Source organism: Buteo buteo, chromosome 4 (assembly GCF_964188355.1).
Source record: "Buteo buteo chromosome 4, bButBut1.hap1.1, whole genome shotgun sequence".
Classification (NCBI taxonomy): Eukaryota; Metazoa; Chordata; class Aves; order Accipitriformes; family Accipitridae; genus Buteo; species Buteo buteo.
The window spans coordinates 65,983,107-66,006,011 of record NC_134174.1 but is presented as its reverse complement, the minus strand read 5'-3'; the positions used below and the strand labels follow the sequence as shown (position 1 = coordinate 66,006,011).

Here is a 22,905-nt window from a genome sequence, read left to right as displayed (position 1 = left end):
AAATAAAAGGAAATTTGGAAATAAAGGAAACAGCAGATCTAGCTTTCCCACAACAGAAGAAAATATTTCATTGTACCAGAGAAACTACAGGATTTTGAACTAACAGGCACAGATGCCAGTTTTTAGTAGCTTTTCTTCAATGCTGCCTACCTGTTAGTGAGGGGACATCGCTACAGGTCTTGCTGCTGGGTTTTGTGCTCCTGAGAATCACCAAAAAAAACCTCTTCATGAGTCAGATGTGGAAACCTGGTACTTCATGGGTATAAAGTTCTGGTTTTCTTTATGATTAAAGCTGCTCCCTATTGCCTTCAGACGGATCACAACCCAACACCATTATGTTTAACAGAACTGTAATGAAAACTGCAAAGTACATTCACATGTATTTTTACCAGAATATTATCTGAATCAAAAAAAAACTAAATAAAAACCACCCTTTGATCTTACGAGTAAAGAGTTACAGTAAATGAAGGTACCTGCAGATAGGCACTGGCTGGAGGGCATCATTACATACTCATTCCACCTCCAACCAACTACATGGTATATGTAAAACCAAGTAGAACTTAAGACAATTTTTGTTATTAAAAGATTCCAGAACTCAAGTATCTTTGTCTCAACATAATCACAAGAATGCGTGGCAGGTATGTAATACGCATGGTATAGTGCTACCCTCTCCCCCTTCCATCAAAAGCCCCTCTTAGTCCTACAAACAGACCAGCTTTAACAAATCATCAATTTTGAGCTGCATTTCTGTATTCTGGTGAGTTATTTCACTGACATGGAACCTGACAAATATTAAAATATAACTTACAGGATTAAATAAGATTTTATTGTCACATTTAACTGCTTCGTCAGAGATGTACATTTTGCAGGTTTCTGTGCGGAATAAAAATAAAAACGGTAGTTGCCATCTTGTCAATTCTGATTTCGACATACACACATCTGTACCACCTGAACCACAGGTGCTTGTAGATAGCCAGCGATAAAACCAGAGCAAGTTCTCTGTTAAGTGGATTGCAACACTCAAAGACAAAATGCATCAAGTTAAGGCTAATGAGAATAATGTAAAATACTTAAAACAGACCACTAAATGTTTAAAGGTGGAAACACTCAACAGAAGAGTGGCAATTTTAACATCTCATTTTCTCCAAAGTCATTTTGCTTAATTTAGTACAGGTAAGGAGAGGCTAATGAACAGACTTTTGCCTACATATACAATACATACTGAAATTTTAGTCTTTTGTATAAATCCGATATATTTAAACTTTTAAGCAACTGCTTTGTTCTTCTGGGTGTAAACCAAAGAAGTGGTTATTCACACCTCAAAGTGATAAATGCTTAAGATAACCTCATCTTAAAATGTGTATTTTCTCATTTACAGATCAGGGATAAAGTCCAATAATACAAACTTCTTAGTGGCACAATTTCACATATTTTGGGCAACGTTAGCATACAAGCCGTATTTAAATAAAAGTAAGTGCATCCAAACAAGAATTCTCTAAATATACCACACTTCATTTACCTAAATGGCAATTTTCTGACAAAAGCTGTAATTCAAATTAAAATAATCATTTACACATTTCACCCAGAGGAAAGGAGGTAATAAACCCAGGGGACTCTCCAAACAATCTTCTCCTACTCTATCCCCTATTTATTACATAAAATAACTCATCTAGAAGCGTAAATCCAATATTCAGATGCAAATAAAACACAAGAAGCAGTCTCTGATGTTTGTAATTTGCAGACTCCAAAGTTCAATCATGATGGAATTTACTACTTCTGTCAGTCATTTACTCCTGTATGTGCACTCTGTATTTATGCTAAAATAACAAATGAGACAATAAATGAGGCTAGTGTGGCATAAAGTCATTGTAAACCCAGCGAAACCAGAATAATTATATTTATGACATTCATTTGGATGATTTACCAGTCATCCCACCCACCCCACCCCCTTTACAGAAAAAAAGGCAACCATCATTTTAAGTGATACACACATTCTGCTAGTAAAAAAAGTTGAAACAAACCCCTCCTCTGTTAAAAGAGCATGCCAATAGAAGAAGGTAGACCACATCTGTTCCAATCAGGCTTCTCAGAATTATCAAAATTTCTTTGCTTGCAAAGGCCAATTTGGCTTATCATAGAAAGCTATTTTGAAGGCGGCTGATACATTTATTCCCTTTCAAAAATTAAAATTCAAGGCATGATAGTGCAAGAGGTAAGTTTTGATTTGAGAACATTATTTGTAGACTAACTGTGCTTAGTTACTACATCCCAATTTATTGTCTTAAAGAAAATACGGCAACAAAAGCTACAAGATCTCTATAAATTTCATTTTGCCTACATTTACCAGTACATCCATGAACCTCATCAGTATTAGTACAACTTGATTATCCTAATGATTCCATTATAAAACTTGCAAAATGTATCACAAGGTGAATAAACCATCTAGTGCAAGTCTTCTACATTTTGTGTGCACAGTAATCCTGTGTAGTTCATTTCCTCCAGGTTAAATCCCCAAAATCTCTCTGTAACAATTATGAAAAAAAACAGTGTCGTGTGGATTTTTTTTTTTCCCCCCTTATCAAATCTGAGAAGTTTGAGTGTTCCTGGAATCACCATCAGGATGTGCTGAAGGTCGTGAATCCCTTGTCTGTGAGTATTCACTGTCAGATGACTCCGTAGGTTCAAGCAAGTTTTCATAATCACTGTCTTCTGATTCGTCAACATTGTCACCAACCACTCTTTGGGAAGATGGCATGGATGCTCCATTACCAGAATATTTCAATCCTGCATTTGTGGAAACATAACTGGAAGAACCTACTGCTTGAGGTCGAGGCATAAAAACATTACTTTCTAGGAGACCGTGACCGACAGTACTTTCTTGACTGGTTGCACTGAAATCAGAATACGGAGGGGGAGGATCAGAGACATCTGAATCTTCAAGTGTGCAGCCTTCCACAGCAAATCCAGTGTAGGACATTCGTGGAACAAACATAGGTTCCAAGTTATCTGTTGGCATTTGCCTGCTTAAAATTGCTTGCTGCATTCCTACAAAAGCAAAGAACATCGGTGTACTTAATGCTTACTTTGCAATAAGCTTTATATAACCTAGCTGTAACATACCACACCCACCCAGCCCTTCGCTGTTCTCTCTTCTTTCCTTCTGGTTGTTTTTATTAAATGTTCATCCCTGGCACTGCTTTCAAACTCCAGCACTGGATCTTTTCCTCTCAGTCTCCACTACTCACCTTTGGCAATTGTGATTTTCGTATTGATGGCTACATAAGACACTATCCCTAACCACCGTGTCAAATCTTGCTTATTACTACATCCTACTCTCTGAGCTTGACAAAGAATATCTTCCCTAAATTTAGCGGTGCATCCATGAAATGCATCAGTGTTGGCACAACTTGATTATCCTAGTGATCCCATTTAAAAAACAAAAAGTGTCAAAAAGCAAATAAAATAAGTGCAAGTGTGCTACATTTTTACGTGCAGTCATCCTGCACAGTTCATTTCCTCCAGTTTAAGTCCCCTAAAAACACAGCTGCAGGAAGTTTCCATAACCTGTTGTTCTTTCCACCTCATCTTCTCTCTGTATTCCTCTGTTCCTTCTCACATCAAAAAGTAGCTATGCTAGGGCTCATCGTGCCTGCTCCCCTCCACCGAGGTCTTACTCAGTACTGAAAGCTGGACTCACTTTTGATCAGACCATAATCAGCTTCTACTGTTGATATTACATCTTAAAAATCATACTCCTGTACTTTGTCTTACAATGCCTCTTATGCTAGGGGACAATCTCATGAACACCAAAGAAGTTACCTTGTCTTCTTCCCTCAAATTATTATTTTAAAAACTTTCCCTCCCAATGGCTGTGATTAGCCTAGCAGGCTGAGACCATGTATCATGCTCACCTTCTGCTAGCCAAAACATCTGTACTCATATGTTATCTCATATTTAGATTGCTAACTAGCTAGCTGAGCAAGAAGCATCTTTTGAACTTGTGTTTCCATATCCCTAGCACAGCGATCCACAATCAGGGCTCTTGCACTATTGTAACACTGGTAAGGTATGCTCTTCACTGTCCCTGGAAAAGTTGGACACAATCACTGAAATCTGTTCCCTATAAAAAGCCATATGTAATGGGTAAAACCACCAGTTCCACATTTTGACTTTTATTTAAGTAATCGTACAGTTAGACAGTTGCTATAAATAAATTCGTCCACTAAGGACAGGGTCACTTTCCAATCCATGTGGTTTTAACAATCAAAGCAAAACCAAAAGCCACAGATATGTCTTGCCTTTAAGGATTTCACAACATCTCCATGTTTCATCATGAATAGACAATAACATAAGTACTATGAGGATTAAAAAAAAAAATAGCTGAAGAGCTGTTTAAAGAACAATTACAACGGTTATCAGTCACATTGGAAAGATGCATCAAGATGAAGCTCCCGCAGCTCTGCACTGGCACTATACTCGCATTAGCTGTAGGGGTCGGCGTTCGGAAGATCTCGCGTTGTCACGGAAAGTCCTTGAGAACTTAAAGAATGCTGTGAGTCAGTGCGGAATCCACTTACTGATAAAGCCAGTAAGTGTATGTAGAACTTGCTTTAGGGAACAAGTGTGTTAAGCATACTTTGATTAAACATAGCATGAGCGAGGGTATGCCTGTGTACAAACACGTGAAGGGCTCCTGAAATGGGTTCCTAGTCGTATGATTCGTCCTGCCTTAACCTCGTAGTGTTTGAGTTTTCTTACAGATTGCTGTTATCCTGTCCTGGCTTATGACACCTTGGGTATCCGGATGACATCCCTCTCAGAGTCCATCAATACGTGCCTTTATGGGATCCGACTGTCGGAACTCGCAGCCAAGAGTCTAGGTGCCTCGGACATTAAGCCTTAACATCAACACACCAACGATAAGCCTTATAGAGTAATAGAAGTAACTCTTTCCAAGTCTTAACTTTCAATCTACCTCTTGTGTGAATTTCTATAAAGGAGCTTTTTGCTCTGCAGGGTAAATGGGACGTTTACGGGTGTTTAAGATAGAGTGTTTTTAAGTAGTTGTAGAGATATGTTTCTACTCATGGCACTTTATATAGTTATTTCTTTGTGTGGAATTGTTCATAACAATAGAAGCCAACTCGTCATGGGGAGGGGAGAGATGTAGGGGTCGGCGTTCGGAAGATCTCGCGTTGTCACGGAAAGTTAGAGGGTTAGTCGCAGCCTTGTGATGTACCTGTAACCCCACCTCCCCTTGTTAGTATAAAAGGAATTAACTGCGCAATAAAAGCCGAAAGTTGGCGCTCACACTGCGTGTGTTATCTGTCTCTTTCCCTGGTCCGGGCCGACCAGTGATCTAAGCGTGGCACCTTGAATTAGCAACCTAAATGATGGAATTTAATCAGCACGTGCTTATTAAAATTACAGATGGTACTATGCTAGTAATAGCTGCAAGTATAACAGAGTATCAGAACCGGAATTTGAAAGTGATCTTAATGAGGTGATTTGGAAAATAATTTAAGGAAGACATGCACAGGAATAATGAACTGCACAAACTGCAAAATGAGGAAGTACACCCTTCTGCAGAAAAGAAACACAGGTTTACTGTTGATTTATGTAAACTATAAATATCAACATGCATTAAGTGTGCTCAGCTGCTGAGAAATAGGTATTATTTCAGTATGTACTGTAATGGTTAAGACTACAACTGGAATACTATATCTAATTTTGAACACCACACTTTAAGAAATAGGGAAAAACTGGAGAAACTCTACAAAAGAAAAGGACTCATTAGGGCTCTAGATATCATGACCTAAGAGGAAATACTGCAGTATCTGCGATAATTAGAGAAAACTGAGGAAACAGTTTCAGTCTTCAAATGTACGTAAGAGGCTGCTGTGGAAAGGTAAGCAGAAGGCAGCTTAAATTAGAGTAGTATGCATTAGACATGAAGAAAAACTTCCTTGCAGGAAGGTTTGTTAAGCACTGGGAGAGACTTCAGTTTTCAACTGGTTTCTAACTCGTTATTAGCCTCCAAACATCTTCCAGAATTGACAGCCGGTATATGTAAAGCTGCCTTGCAGCTAGGTGACAGACAAAATGGTATCAGCTCTACTTACTGTAATGCCATGCTTCTGGAAAAAGCAGAAATCAAGGCTGAAGAGTTCCTTTAACCAAGTCAATAAGATATCTCTTCATTAATAAAAAAGAGCATATTCCCTCAAGCGGCTACATAACAGCACTCCATTTTTTGGTCCACAGTACAAGAACTGCAGTAGGAGATTTCCTGGCATCTGGGAAGTGCCCAGCGCTCACCCTACCCTAGAACATGCTACTACATGTACTAAATTATTTCAGTGATCTGGCAAATAAAGTCTCAACTGACTTTTATGCTAGAGTGTTAAAATCATAACCTGTTAAACAAAAATTTGTAGGAATAACAAGCTTTCACACACTACCGCAGGAATTTGAATCAAATGCTCCCTTTTCCTCCAGCTCAGAGGATGATTAACTGGAACATTTAACTCACTAAAACCAAGGAAATTCTCCCTATATTGAGAAAGTGAGAGAACAGAAGGCCAGCTTCAGTATTTAGCTACTCGCATCTAAAAATATTGCAGAGATACAAGCTGCATGTTTTCTTGTTTCAGCCCTCTCACATGATTATCTGCTCTGGCATAAATTTTCAGTCCAGCATTTGCATCTCACTGGTAGTATCTAGAGGCTAGCACCGACTGCTTTCCTCCTCCTCCCCCACCTTTTGCCATATGGGCTGGGATCAGCTCCAGTCACACTAAATACCCATCTCTACTTCTTGCTAGCTTGCGTAGTAGCAGTTCCCTGGCTGTTTCATCTACAGCCAAGCAGGAAACAGCAGTGACTCATGCCACTTCCATCTTTCAAATGGTCTGTGGCCAATGCTGGCTCTTTACCTTATCTTTGAGGTTCAGAGAAGGAAGAACCTGGGCTGACAGATCAGACTTTGCTCTAAAATGCTCACGTGGTAACAGCACCTTGCTGCCCGGAGAAAATAAAAACATCCAGTCATAGCAGTAGAGGGGCCTATTGCACAGTTTAGGGTGTTAACCCATCTAAGCCACCTTTGAGTCTCAGACACAGCTTTAGATGACAAGATACACAAATAATAAAAAACATCTTGTAGCTAAAATTACAAAATTTAGTTATTTGCTTACCATTTCAAAACATGGGAAAAAAAGGAAATGTTTCCTGAAATAGGTAATTTGCTTATGAATTTATTTTTTTTAAATATTGCTTTCCATTTGCCTATTCTGTGCTCCTACTCTCTACCTTCAGTCTTCCCTTACGCTCACAAATTAGATCAGCCATGTCTTCTTGGGAAGGTCCAGGCTTTTCACAAAACCTACCTACTGCTAAGCAAAAGTCTCCTGAAGCCACCTTAAATTTTTAGGAAGGAGGGACAGTGTGGCAACCAGCCAAGTATGCTCACACAATACACCTCACCAATTCAGAAAATTAAGGAGCAGCAAAAAAAAAAAAGATCAACATACACCTATTAATGGCTTTCCCCACCACTCCTAAATACATACTACGAAAACTTATACTATCAATACAGAATGCAGAACCAAGCCTAATAAAAACATGGATTTTTAATGGGACTTATTTGCACCATGGACACTTAAATCCAATTAACTCGATACTAATACAGGTTTTCAAAACACAGAAGTATAATTTCTGTGTTCAGAGCTTCACTAGAAAGAGAAGACTGTCATGCTTGCATTGCCTTGAATGAATCAAAGAATTACCTGATTCAGCTTCCCCCAAAATGAATCCCCCCAACGCACTGCAAGAAGGACAATATTTCAGTAGTTTCATGGATTTGAAACTAATACAGATTGAAACTCCTATCAGTGATGATATGGTACTTGAAATAGGTAGGCAAACCCCAACAATATTCTGCATTTAAATAGTTTCTTCCACTTTCTAGTAGGTACTCCTGAAGATAGGAACGAGTTCAAAATGGACTTTGGGAAGATTTACTTCAACATTGAGAAGTGGCAGTTCAATGCTCATCATGTTCACCACTAAGTCAGCAAATAATGCAAAAAAAGCTGACTAAATTAGGATTCAGTAACTATGAAGTGGGAGAGGAGGATAAAAATGCTGATGGTCGTCTCTAAATCAGTGTTAAAAACCCTGATACATCCACTAAAAGCTACAAGGACAAAAATCATCTAGACAACACTTCAGATGATCTACAATGACATTCATCACTTCAGCACTCATTTTCCTTCACCCAATTTGTCTGGTGTTCAGTAATATAACTGGGGATAGTGTTGGGGAGTGGGAAAGGGAACAATGATTTCAAAAACCACTGATAGCTACTGGCCTGTAAACACAGTACACTGTTTCTACGTAATACTTCAGAAGGAATCTCTCCAGTGTTTAGATTTTCTTTTTCCATTCCTGGCTTTGCTCCACTTTTCCTTTCCTACAACAAATCTTTTCCTGTGTTATTTCCAGAACTGACTTTGTCGTTCTTTCTCTACAGCTTTGTCTCTCTCCTATGTTTAAAGTTTGCTAACATTGGATGACTCCTACAGAAATATCTGCAGTACACATACTTTCACAGTATGTAAATCCTTCATATACCCTTCCCAATATGATTTTTTTTTTCCTTTTGCTATGAGCTATCAGCAATACGACTCAAAATAATACCAGAAAACATTTTGTCCTTACAGCATCTGCTTCTGAAACAAAATAATTAAAAGGCAACTTACTTATTTCTTGTTCTTTTTCATTTTTCTTTTGTGCGATTTGCCTTTTTAACTTGTTTACATCAGCTTGAAAAGATTCAACAACACGTTCACTTTTTTCTACATCTATACATACTGCCTAGGAGAAAAACATAAGATATGCTAAGATTTTGCAAAAATACATGAAAGACTTTCATAACAACATTAACAAAGCTACTACCAGACAAGAAGCTGTTAAAAGCACAAAACTAAGAACAGGAGTTAACTATATCAGAGCATAATATTCAACCTGAAGATCCTTTTCTTTACTGGTTGTTGCCAATTGCCAACTGCTGCATGATAGGAAAAGCATTTCCAGATAATTCGTCATTACAGAACAATTTCTAATAAGATCCAAAGTTAGTTCTTCCTAGTTAGTGGAAAAGATCTGACTTTTTTTTTTTATATACACTGTTGTTAGCACAATAATGATACTAGAGCAACATGATTTTAAAATGTAGCATAAAGGGGCATACTTTTTGTACTATACCAAATTTGAACCGGGGTATGAAACAGTTGACTCGAGACAACTGTTCCAAGCTGATCTCCTAACTGATACCTCTATTAAATAAACAAGACCCATGGATTTTTCAAGAAGATTTCTTTATCCTGGCTAGGAAATGAATGTGAAATTTTCCACAGAAGGATCCAAGTTTAACAACAGTTCTGGATAATATTGATTTCCTTTTTAATCTAACCATGTTATACTGGATATTGTTTACTTCTTCAGAAATTAAGTATTGGTCATTATCATTAAACATGATCAGTTCTGAAGAATACACAATTCCAAAAGCACTGATGAGTCTTAAACAGTAAGTCACTAGCCATTTACTGTTTCTTCTCCAAAAGGTTACTATCAGCAATCTTACCTACAGAGTTGAAAAACGTTAACTGTGCTTTCAGCCCAAACCATTCTAGGATTCTATGTCTAATTTTTAGAAATTTATAAAATTTAAACCCTCCCCTCCCAACTAAATGGTGCATAATGCAAATACATGTGTGTCAGCTGCTTTACGAGAAAACTTATTTCCAGTCCTGTAACGTTCTCTGTGAAACAGCCACTTTAAAGATAAAAGTTCCTCAAGTCAGCTAACACCCAAGTTACTTTTAAGCTCCGTAAACAATGTACAGCAGCATGATTTACACAGTGAAATACAACAAAGTCACAGTTTTCACAGGTAGGAAGACAACTCCCTGATGACGTTACGTTTTCCATTTTTCCAGACACTAATTCAAACAGCAAGAGCACGAAAGGATATATGCGCTCTTGGCAAAAACAGCGTTACAGAATAATACTATTAGCTAATGGGATAGACCTCTGAAAATAAATTTTCATGTCTCAAGTTGGCATGAAAGCTGTCTGCCTTCTTGTTGAGAGTTACCCACCTTACAAGGCAGGTTAGAAAGCAGCAACTTCCACTGAGAAATAGTAGTTCTCCTGTGCAAGCAGGGTCAGGGAATGGTTGGAGCGATTACTGCCTTGTTCTCTGCTACATGTGCCAACCAGCAAAGCTAAGCTAGAGCAGAGACACAAATCCCTCCAGGGCAGACGTAAGGGGAAAGCCTGGAAATAAGCTGTGACTACAGCACAATTAGCAGATGTGTGTGCTCCTGAGGCAGCACAGCTATGCTGCTCTTCACATAGGACAAGCTGTGAATTGACAAGCTTACATTTAGTAGATTTGACACTCAAGGCACTTTCAGATGCTTTGCCACATTTGGAGCAGGATTCACTCATGCTCTACACAAAACATTCACAAGTTTTAACTAACAGATGGAGCTCTTTGCTGCACGCTACATACCAAGAGCCAGGAGTAATTTTTAAACTCACATAGGCAAGCCTTTAAACCTGTGCAAATCCCTACAGCCTTCAGCAAGGCTTTTCTTCAACGCACACACTTAAAAATAGCTAACGTCTCCCAGAAATCACTAAGCATTAAATCATTCTTACTTGCAAAAGAGAAAGAATTGATGATATTCATACGAACCACTTTTACAGCATCGACTGCAAATGCACACATTTAAACAGAAACTGACATATTTCACTATTAAAGTCAGACTTATTTTCCCACAGTTCATGATAAATTGTTTACGAGCTCTAAAGATCTCCATCTCCTCCACTCCTGGTTTAACCAAAGGACAAACAAAAGATGCCACATACGTACTGACCAGTATTAAGTAAAGGAAGTTACCTGTACTTTTTCCTGAAGTGCATTATAAACCTGATATATAGCCCTGATGTCCTTCATCACTCCATCTTTGTCAAAAAAATCAGTACTAAAAAAAAAAAAGCAGAAATCATTAGTAAGAAAAGACAACATAAGTTTCTAGCTTATGCTGCCTCTGAATTGCTGTTAAGCAGTCTATCACTGTATTTCTAAAATGTATTTCATTTTATATTGCTAAAAAAATACCATACTCTCAAGAACCAAAATTTGGACAGCAGCATATTCAATACCAAAATTTCTTCTGGAACAATAAAGTCCCATTTAAATGAGGTTAAACTTGTGCAGAAATCTTTAAGCTTGTATAATTTCACTGTTAACAGTCAGAAGAGCTACTTTGCAGCATTTAATTAAAATTACTTAAGAACAACAACAAGACTTCAACACTTCCAAGTCAGAGTTCAAGTTTTAAATCAAGTTTGCACACAGAATTCCTTGGGGGGGGGGGGGGGGTGTGGTGTGGAAATCAAGTAAGAAACTTCCAGCCATAAGGCCTACAGCACCAACTGGCCGTACCAACTCTGCTTTTCTGATTAGTGCACCGAGTCCCTCTTTGTGCTTCTAAAAGATTCAGATCTAAGCACGAAAAAAGCACACTAGGAACTGATCATTCTCCTCCAGAACTAGTTTTTTCCTGCTTGAAATGCATATTTGTAGTATTCTTCGGAAAGTACAGAACACAAAGCTTGATGACTGTACTTCATCTGCAAAGGAAAAATCCTTACCCGTGTTCCTTAATAACTTTGGCATAATTCTGAGAAGTATTTGGCACTGAAGAAACTTTGTATTCCTGTTGACTAGTGTTGCCTAGATTAGGAATAGTAAGTGACACCCTTTGATTATACCTGTAGAGAAAGTTTAGAAAGACTTCTTAATTCTTATTCAAAAGGTATTTACAATAGCCTTGATATTATCCCATCTCTAATGATCACAATTCATCTAATTTTGAAGCTTCTGCATTAGGTTTATTATAAAAGCTGCTAAATATTAGAAGTTGTGTTCAAAATAAACGCATGATCAAAAACTCCCTTGAGAGGGGCCTACCTCTATACCTCTTAGAACGCTTTAATTGTGCATTCAAACTAGCACAGATATAAGAAGGGTGAAGCTACATTCAGGTCTATTATAAGAAACATGGTACTGACATCTGATTTCTCTTAAAATTTTTTTTCTTTTGTTCTCTGAAGATTATAAGACTGAAAAGAACTTTTGCTCACCCTAAAACTTTAATTTATAAATTACATGCACAGAAAAAAAAAAGCTGTCATCACTAACAATTGTACACCAAGACATCATTTGACAAACACAAAGCCTTCTTTACATGTAATTGTACAAAGTTCAAAATAGTTTAGAGTATAAAGAATAGCAGTAAGAAGAAGAACAAAAAATGAGGACTGTTTCATATACAGAGATTGCTTACCTTCGGTTTGGTCTAAAAAGCACATATTCTAAAGCATGTGTTGAGTTATTTGCAGTGGAAATGAAGCTGAAGAGAAGGAAGACAAGATCAGGCACTCCAAGAATGTGTGTCAGCTGTTTATGAATGATGTGCTCTCTATATGACATTTGCTGCTGAGTGTTTCTCCTAAATCTGTACCATCCAATAACGTTCTGTAACCAAAATACATCAAAAAAACCCGAAGTATCAACTGAGAGATACAGATTTACCTTCTGATAAATAAAGTTGCTAAAACTGTGGTATCACATGAATTAGCCAAGGGCTTTATTACAACAAAATCAGAGTGAATTACTAGAGGCTTGCACCTATTAAGTAACCTGTAACAAGTGACATCTTGTTACAACGACTATTGCTTAACCTTATTGTGCTACAAACACCTGTGTGTCATCAGTGGCATTCAAGATCCCATTTCCAATATACTTCAATTATTTAATTTTAGCAACAAACCTTGGAGCATCTTCAAATCATTAGACTTGAGCTGTTTTCAAACATAGCAGATGTGGGTTTTCTTTAGCCTAAATATTTCAACTGCCTATTCACTTGTATTAATTTGTGAGACAATTCCAGTGCTTCAAACATATTTGCAAATTCATGTCTGTTCATAAGACATATGGGACTAATCTGCTGCGTACAACAATAAAAGTGTCTCATGTATTGCATTGTGAAAAGATTCGTATGTTCATCAGATAAGACCCATTCTAATTCAATTATTATTTTGAATACAACATGCATTAAACTCCTTTACTTCATGTAGACTAACATTCAAGAGATAAATGAAAAAGGACACATCATTAACAATGTGGTTTAGGAAGCGTCCCAGGAATAGGCACTATCATGTGGTGATGCATTAAGACTACGTGTATATACTCAGTGGAATTGAGCAGCTTCTACATATTAAACAATATGACTCTTGTGTTAAATAAAAAAAATTAGAAGTACTGTTTTTAACTTTTTATAGTACACCTGTACAATTACTTAGTCTGAACGTAATAATGTGCTTAGTTTGCTAACAAAAGAGAATACAAGACTGTCTTCCTTCCCAGACAGCAGTATTTCTTTCTTTTTTGACATTATGACAATTAATGTCATTAAATCTGTGGTGCTTTAGTCACATGATGCTTGCAAGTTTTCATGTCTCCATTTTGCCTGCTTTCTCACCACAGATAATGTATCTTGCCAGAGTCTCCTTGCAAGGTAGGTCCTAACAAAGTAAAATTCAACTGAACACTAGTGGGACACAAACAATTTTTTTATTATGTTTTTTGCCTTGTCTCCTGAAGGGGAACTCCACCTGCTCTGCAGTGTTCTAGAGTTATGGGGTTACAGAATTCAGGATCTGAGACTGGAAACTCACTCCATAATCAGCATAAAGATGTACATGTCTGTATGTACAAATATGCACACAAAGCCCCTAGGTACTTGGCACAAATACATTAGTACAGACAGAGGAGTTTATTCTGAGGCATTTGCTGGAAGAAACAGACAAGAAAAAAGCACTATATTCATCGGTGTTGCAGAAGTTGCACAGATTTAGGACTTGCTTCCCTAAAGATCCCTCCTTAGTGTAAGCCTTGTCTGTAAGCAAAAGTCCACAGTCCAGGTGGGTAAGGTACACAGAAAAGACTGCAAATTCAATTGCTAATTAGGCAACTGTCATCACACACTTTGCATAATGATGATCAAGTCACACAGTAGGCATTCTTACTCAGACTAGTGAAAGTTACACTTGAGTCACCTGTAGAGGACAGAAATCCCAAAAGCCCAACAGGTCATGCCTTGACAGTTAGCTCCGCTACTAGTGAAACACAACCAGCAGTACTACAAGCAGCTGGAATGACACTGGTTTCCTGGTGCTTTGTAAAAATAAGTCAAACAAGAAAAAAGGTCTTGTTTTAACCACCTCTACCTTGTACTAGCTCTGGCACTAATCAGACCTTGTGAGTCAAATTCCCATAGTAGTGATGCTTTTCTGCTAGGTCTAATAAGGTCCACAGTTGCCACGAATTGAACCATGCAAGTCAACCACCGTTGTCTTGCCAGAGCAAGATGACTGCTGGATTCACTTCACTACATAAGGAACCAGACCTTCAACTCAGCTCTTTGATGGACCAATTTATGAGAATTTCTGAATCAATGACTCGATAATTAGAAAGATAGTGCACTACAAGTATGGAATGAGTCAAAACATTGAAAAAAGGTTTGGCTTCTCCAAATAACTACTAAAATTTAATCTTCTTAATACTAGTTGTGCTACTAACAACATATGCGTGACATAAAGCTGTGACATCATCTGACATAACTGATAGAACAGTTTTTCCAGTTTAAAACTGACAGGGCGAAAATTGCAATTACAAGCCTATATCATTACAACCCTTTTAAATTAACTGTTTAAAACAGATTTTCAGATCAGCTAGATTTTTTGTTCGTTTCAGCAGCAGAGTACACAATCTTTATGTTACACATTTAGCTCGTAAATTTGAGTGAGTTAATACTAGCTCTTCACTTTTGGAGACCTAAACTTAAATCCTTTGCATCCTTTCCATTTTCTACAGAATTTAGACATTGCCCCCAATTTAACCCAAGTACCACAAATCCACCAACTTCTGTACAGGACAAGCTTTGGGTCAAAACAAACCATCAGATTTGTGAACGAACATATTGCTTCCAGTTAACTACCTTTGTTTGTTTGTTTTCCAAAACCACTCTTTCTAATTATAGGCTCTAATGACTAGAACAGGAGGAAAAGATAGAAAACTTACTTTTCTTCGGTCTTTAAGAATCCTGTCCAAACTCTCCTCATTAACCTTGCCTGCATAGTCATAAAAGCTTGAACCAAAAAGGAAGAGAGAAAGGTAGGTACACAGTTTACACACAGACATTATACATAAAGTAAATAATTTATACTTTGACTGTTCTTTGAATAGATGGCATTCCAGACATTACAAAGCAACTTCTACAGTTTTACCTTTATCAGCATGGTCAGTATTCACACCACCTGCTTAGGATATCCAACTTGGGTGCTGTATAGAGCACAGTTAGAAGCCTTGAAGATTTGACCGCACAGCTAATAGACAGAGGCAGTTGCTTACAGAGGAAGGTGCAGAGCATTTAAATTAGATGCAGAAGACTAGCTGGTGCAAAAACTGTAACCACTTTTAAACCACTAGTAATGAAATACAAGATGCCGATAATTATTAGTTTTAAAATGCTTTCATTGCACACATTAGTTTGATGCCTAGTACTTCACTGGAAGCCCCTACAACAAGAGGTATGTACATGAATGGACTGTGTAATTTTATTTTGACCAGCATTCTGTAAAACTCTGCTTTGATAGTAAGAGGCCCACCTGCCAAAGAAGAAAGGAGAGCAGGGCTGTTTTACATGCAACCACTAATCAATTTCTTGAGCTCCAGTTCTGCAATTAGACTCACATGACTGGACCCTTGCAACCAACACAATTATATTGAGGTCAGCAAGAATCTGAAGTACCATGGTCTTCCCACATGGCTCTGCTTACAGAACTGAGGCCCAAACCCTGACAAGTTGTTATTTTGAGGAAAAAACAGATTTAAGAATTTATAAATCTATCTACACAGACAGGTTTATAAATTCAAGTAGATCACACTTCATGATAAAAGGAAAAACATTTGAAAATAGATTCCTCCTTGACTTACCTGCCAAGTCCTTAGTCTCTTTCAAGAGCTGATATCACTAACACCTAAAGCAGTGCAGGAAAACACTCTGTTTTAGAGGTCTATGATCTCAACTCTTGTGTGTGGTGGTATAAAAAAACACAACAGAAAATCCTGAGCTCAGTACTTGGCTGGTAAATAAGGGTGGAAATAAAATTTGTTTCAAGATGCAAGTTACTGTGAATATTAAGACTACAACTAATTACTTATTTGAGATACTACATAATATTTGCATAATCTTTTCAATTCATGTTCACAATATTTGTACATTCTTGTAAGTGGTGGATATCCAATTATTTCTCTTCCTATGCTTTACAAGAATAATTTTCTTAAGGGATGAGCAACTAGTACATAATGAAACACCTTAATTTGAAAACTGCAGAGAGAGAGAAATCAGTCCTTTTAAAATCCTTGCTTCTTATTCAGATCCCACGTGTTGGTAAAAGCACTGGAACCAAGCCTGCTATACTCAACAGCAGCAGTGCCAGCTTACAAGAATACAGAGTGGATGAGTGATAGGCCTCCTCAGACTGGCTACACTTAAGTCAAAAGGATAAGGTAGAATGCCCCCAAATCAGCATCTGCTACAACTAATGGAACAGAGAAACCAACAGCACAGTCTGGTACTGATAAAAGCTATATGAGCTCTGAGAGTTTCTCCAGTGCTCTGAAGTAAATAAATCATCAGTTTTCTTGTGCAGAAAGCATGCAGCGAAATACAGACTTCTTCCCCTTCCTCCATCAGCTCAGTTACTAACAACCAATTTCTTGAGTGGGGAGAAACAGTAAACGTGATCGGTTTTGATATGCACTGCACAAAGCATCACTAGGAACCAGAAAGAGTCTACTAGACACTGGGATATTATCTTGATGTGTAGAGTCTCTAGCATTTAAATCACTGGGTTAAGAGTACCCTACCCTCTGTAATTATCAGATAGCAAATAATAGACTGCAGCTTTTCTCTGTAATGCAACCAATGTCAATCATAATATCTACGGTACTGTGTCTTCTTAATTGGCTGGAAATCTCTAAATAAAGACAAGAGGAGATTAATAGGGCATTCCTTCTAAAAAGAGTTTCCAGACAGCAATTTAGAAGACATCACTGTACAAAAAGCGAAGACTATAGAGAAAAGCTACATGTAACTAGATGGAAGCTGCTAAACAGAATATATTAGACCTATATTTAATTTAAATTCTGGAGTGCAGGAGATCAGAAGGTGAAAAAAAAAAACCAGTAAGCTGAAAGTTTCAGAATAATTAGTTAGTGCAAGTCAGTACAACTAACTAGAAAACAACTTGTTAACCCAGCAAGCTACTAAGGTTAGGGCACACAAGGTGTTCTGTGACCCACCGGGCCCAAGCAGAGCTAACCTAAGACTACAATAACTTAAATTGGTTTTGACATTCATTCTAATTATCAGAGTGATATTATTTGATCTGACTGCTATCCTACCTCCACTAACTACACAAGGTGGAAATTCAGAGAGAGAGAGAAATAAGTCTGTACTAGCTACCTCAGCACCCCTTCTCACCTAAGGTAAGTGCTACTAAAACTGTAAACTCATACTTTCATTGTCATGGTTGGTGCCATTTACATGTATTTCTGTAATATCATCACATGAGCAAACAATGGTAGGTACATTTGAAATGCTAATATATTTCAGTCAGCTACCTATTTTTATAATCTGCAGCCAACATAAGAAGACAACAGAAAATGCTTACCTAAAGAGTTTTGAACAAGGCTCATGGTTATGGATTTCTGCAACAACAAACAAACAAAAAAAAAAGGAAACATATGTCCAACTGCTCAAGGTAAAGAGAAATTAGTGGCATATCTTGCATGAACTTTCCACATCACAGCTACTGAGCAAATAAACATTTGTGTCAGACCACACACTGCCCTTAATGTCTCAACAACACTTGATGACACAGCACCATACCCAGAAAACTAGCTTCTCTTTCTAATCTGCCATTTTACAGAGGAAATTATTTTAACAATAAGCAAGACATACACTTGCTCAGATACACACAGATATATCTAAGCCTCAAATACACACTTTTGATACTATCTTATAGTTGTAACCTCCTGACAAAGGCATTTATGATTTTTTTTCTTTTTGATACACCCTTCCACAACATTTTACTTGCATTCATATACACTGTTTATTACAGCAGCAATGAATAAAAAAAGGGATGGGGAAGGAAATCACCGAAATGTTACAAATGTTTTAAAAGGCAAGGCAGATAGAATCTCTAATGAGAAAAGGGGTTAAACGGCACTCCAAAACGGTTAACTGAAATTTATAATTCTGTTATATGAATTATTAAAAAGTCACAGCAGTATTTTTTTCCATTGAAGAGGTTGTAATAAATGCTAAGATGTTTATTTCAGCAGCAAAGGTTATAACGTGTCAGTAATCTCAGAGAAGAGCGAGATGAGCAAAATTCCAATCTACATTGTCTCTCTAACACCAAGCACAACTTACTTTTTGTAGTGTTTAGTACTTCTTTAAAGTTCTCCTTTACTCCGATTTTTTACCAAATACAGCTTGTCATTTATTCATATTATTATACCTTGATCACATAACTTTTGTCTGAAACTGTATGTGCTCAGACTGAATAGCACTTATGTAGCAATAATATCTCAAGCTCCTATATTAGAACCCCACCAGAGCGTTTAGCAACAACTTTGTTTCGACTCTTCCTTCCTGGAGAGTGACTCACCACCTGCTGTTCTGAAAGTCACAGGCTGCTCATGACTGCAATTTCAGCAGAGTCAGAACCAAATCACAGTTCCCAAGAACAACAGACTACACACATTAGCATCTCAGCATATTTAGCCACTATCAAAACAAGGCCCTGAACATCCATGGCAGGCGTACTGACTGAGAAACCATACATTTTCACTGGCAAGAGCTCACGATGTTGCTGCTAGTTACTGACTTTCTTTATTTGGAATTGTTTAAAAGCGTATCAACCCTGTATTTTCACACTGGCATACAGAAATCTGTGGAAACGATCTGCTAAACAAAGCCAGTAAGTGTAATTATTCCAGCTTAGACCCACTCCTTCCAGCAAATACATTGACTACGACTAAGAATACATACTTGATTCTCAGGTTATTATGTTGCTACGCAGACCTGTTGTCTTTTGAAAAACAGGAAGCGACAAGCCTACTGCTCAGAAGACACGAAGCAGCCATCATTCTAAATTTAAGTTTTACACATCGACTGATTTTATATATATATAGTACATATACTATATACACGTATATACTCAAACACCATCACTAAGCTTTGAGACAGCAGGCATGCAAGAATGTTAAAACTCATCTGTGACAACAGTGCCACAAAACTGTCAATCTCAGTTCATGAGTTGAACTGGGAGTTCAAGAGTTAATGTCGATGAATAAATATTGAAGTAAAAAAAAAAAATCCAGAAGATCTCTAGGGGTGGGTAATTTCCCTTTTCAGAAAATAACTGTAACCAAGAATGTGACAAAAGAGTTATCTAAAAAGGGAGTAATTTTTAACACCACAAACACTTGGCTTATGCAACCACGCTGAGGCTGCAGTTGGTGACATTACTGTATTACACTGTCAACAATAACTAAGATCAGTCACCACTGAATAGTAATGTCTAGTTTTGTCTGAACAGACATAGCTATCAGCTGCCTTCCTTTATACAGTACTTTGACACACACAAAATATCCTATGCCTTTATTTTTTGTAATTTAGCTCGATTAATTAATTGTAATTAATTGACACTTCACACAGTCAATTTATCACCCATATTTCCTTAGGAATAACTGCAACAAGAAACTACTTAACCTTCTGGATTCTTGTATACACAACCATCACTAAGGTGGCAAGTATCTTGAGATGTAACATAATACAATCCACACTTTCACAGATCATTAGTTCTGTATCAGAGTAACATTTGAGAGTCAATCGTAATATGTTTTCGTATTAGTTAAGCTTTATGCAGACCCTGCTATATTATCTGGAATCAGATCCACAAAGCCAGGTATGTACACGTTTGGGTTTTTAAAGAAGGTTTAGATGCATTTTAACATCAGGTTATATATATGTAAATAAAAAAGCTATTTTCTTTCAGGGGTTTCCTATTTTTTATAAACCATAGAGCTAAAAAAATGCAACAGCTTCTCACACGTATAAAAATATCTACTTCAGCCAACAACACTTGATCTTAGACCTGCTTTCACTTTTTACAACACCACCACCACATCAGCTGTACAGTCCTTGTGCTTATCAATAAAGTAAACTGTTTGACAAACATTCCTTGGCAAATCTTGCTGTGACAGTTTATGATGTCATCAACTACCAGCCATCCACCCAAACCCTCTACTGGAAATTTTTCCCCTTTCGGTATTAGTAAATCAAGCAATGCATTTATTTTATTTTATTTTGAGCACGTGCTTGTATGTAGGCAACCATATCAAGCAGGAAATGCCCTGCAAGACCAAAAGGCAAATAAATAATTTCTCCATCATGAAATGCAGATAAATGTCTTCAACAAACAATCTTTCTCTACAGAGGGAAATGCATAAAACCCGCCAGATCTAGCAAAGGACTGTTTCCTTTCCCAACATCTCAACCACAAACACACAAATACTGTAGTAAATGCGATTGTGAAAGACTGGAACACCTTGTGCTGGTCTCACAAGTGAAGTAATTCTTACTGAATTGTTGTACTGAAAACTGAAGAACTGAACAGTGCTTCTTTCACAATTTCTCAAAGTTCTATTACTTACCAATCACTTGTAGAAATTCAGTGTTGCTGATCTGTGAATCACTAATGCTAAAGGTCTCTTCTTGTCTCACCTCTCCTAGCAGAAATCCTTCCTATAATTTTAAAGGAAAAAAAAAAAGACTAAAAATAGAAAAAAACACACTATACACAGACATTTACCATAACTTTCTTGGCATTAAACGGAAGAATTAAACCAAAGATTTAGTTTGAAATACATATCTGAGCTGCAGTAGGTGTATAACCTGTCCTTCAGTTTACAGAGACCAATTTTCTGATTTACCAACACCCTTCCACAACACTACAGGACGAGGTTGTCCAAAACCAATATTCCACCAAAAACTTCCGTAGGTAACACGCAACTGATAGAAGGCAAACACAGATTATGTAAAGAAGCGCTCTGCCTCCAGTCCCAGCTACGCAGGTAGAGGGTGGATGAGGAGGAGCACTGCTCGGTTCCTTCAAAGCAAAGGGGAAGTGGAGTTTACATCTGCAGAGGCTTTCTCAAAACTTACATACGGAGTTTGGGCTGCACCTTGAACAATACCAGGGATCATAACACTCAGAAGATAACTAACTTAAAGTCATCTTTGATCCTCCATCCCCGCCCAACAGCAGGAAGGAGAATAAGCGGGCATCAGGTGCTTTTGGCACAAGCACTGAAACGGCGGTGCGTCGTTGCCTGGTGCAGAGATAAGGGGGCAAGCTTAGACTAGAAGTTTCTCAGCAAAACATCGGGATTTGAAAACGCCCCGGTGTCTGGAAAGCCAGCGCTACCGCAACGTACACGCACACTCACGCAGCTTTTCCACACGCGTTTTCTCGCCCACAACCCACCTCCCGAGTGCCCACACGAGAACCCCACGCCGGCGGGGGACAGCCCCCGGCGCCCCACGTCCAGACCAGCCATTCCCCAGACCGGCAGGGCGGCCGAGGGTCTGCAAGTCACCCCCCCACACACACAAACACCCCCCTCCGAGCCGGGACCCGGCGGCACCCCACGGCCACCCCTGCCGCCGAGGAGCACCTCCATCTCGCCGGTAGAAGCCGAGCGAGGCCGCTACCCCCGGCCGGGACCCGGCCGGCAGCGACGGGGCCCGGCCCGGCCCGCTGCTCGGGGAGGGAAGCGAGCCCTACAACCCGTGAGAAGCCTCGCCTCGCCTCACCGCGCCGGGAGGCGGCGGTCCCGGGTACCTACGTGGTCGGCGCTGCTGTTGGCGCTGTAGTAGCAGACGGAACTGAACGTGTAGCCCGAGATGGAAGCCGCCATGATGGGAGACCACCGCCGCCGCCGCCGAGCCCCACAAGCCACTGCGAGAGCCCGAGGCCCCGCCCACTTCCGGCAGAGGCGGCCGCGTGGGGGCTTCTGGGAAATGTAGTCCCGTCCCACACAGGGACAAGGCCGCCATTCCGGGCTGCTGAGGCGGGGCGGGGGGGGGGCAAGGTCGAGACCCAGCTCCATGGGGCAGGGAGAGAGTTGGGCCGTTTGGGCTGGGCCCTGCGGCCTCCTGGCAGGATGGGCTGGGTGGCCTTCATCCGAGCCTGGCGCCTGCTGTGCCCCTAGGCTTGCGGCGGGATGCGTACCCAAGCACCGGCGGGCTGGCGAGTGTTAGCTCGCTGAGAGGAGTGAGCATCTCCAGGTGACGAGTCGTTTGTCAAACCAGTGAGATTGCAGGAGGCAGTTGGGTGTTTTGTGCGGGTTTTGAAGGGCTGGGCAAGAAGTTGCAGAGGAGGAGCGGTACAGGAGCTGACAGAGCAGCAGTGCCCTTCGTCACTCCCAGTCTGTTGGATTTTTCAGTTTGGGCACTCCGTTATGGGATGTTTTAGGCTTACGAAGCCCCCCAGGATTCTTCTGTCCCCTTTTTGCTTCGCAAAAGAAAAAAGTTTCGGCTCTGATTTTACGGACAGCGTCCTGTCGACATCCCGCCACGCTCCCAGTGTCGCAGGTGCCTGCTGGTTTCACTCCAGCCCAGCTCTTTC

General features: G+C 39.1%; 1 protein-coding gene across 1 annotated transcript; it reads right to left on the bottom strand.

Annotated features, from left to right (window-relative positions):
* Positions 1–804: 804 nt before the first annotated feature.
* On the bottom strand, positions 805–22,263 carry ABRAXAS2 (abraxas 2, BRISC complex subunit). Its single transcript, XM_075026584.1, has 9 exons — positions 22,124–22,263; positions 20,930–21,020; positions 17,878–17,914; positions 15,221–15,287; positions 12,423–12,613; positions 11,728–11,847; positions 10,970–11,054; positions 8,763–8,877; positions 805–3,045 (listed from the first exon to the last, which is right to left on the bottom strand). The coding sequence occupies exons 1-9, from the start codon at positions 22,193–22,195 to the stop codon at positions 2,579–2,581; spliced, it is 1,245 nt and encodes a 414-aa protein (XP_074882685.1). The 5' UTR covers positions 22,196–22,263; the 3' UTR covers positions 805–2,578.
* Positions 22,264–22,905: the final 642 nt, after the last annotated feature.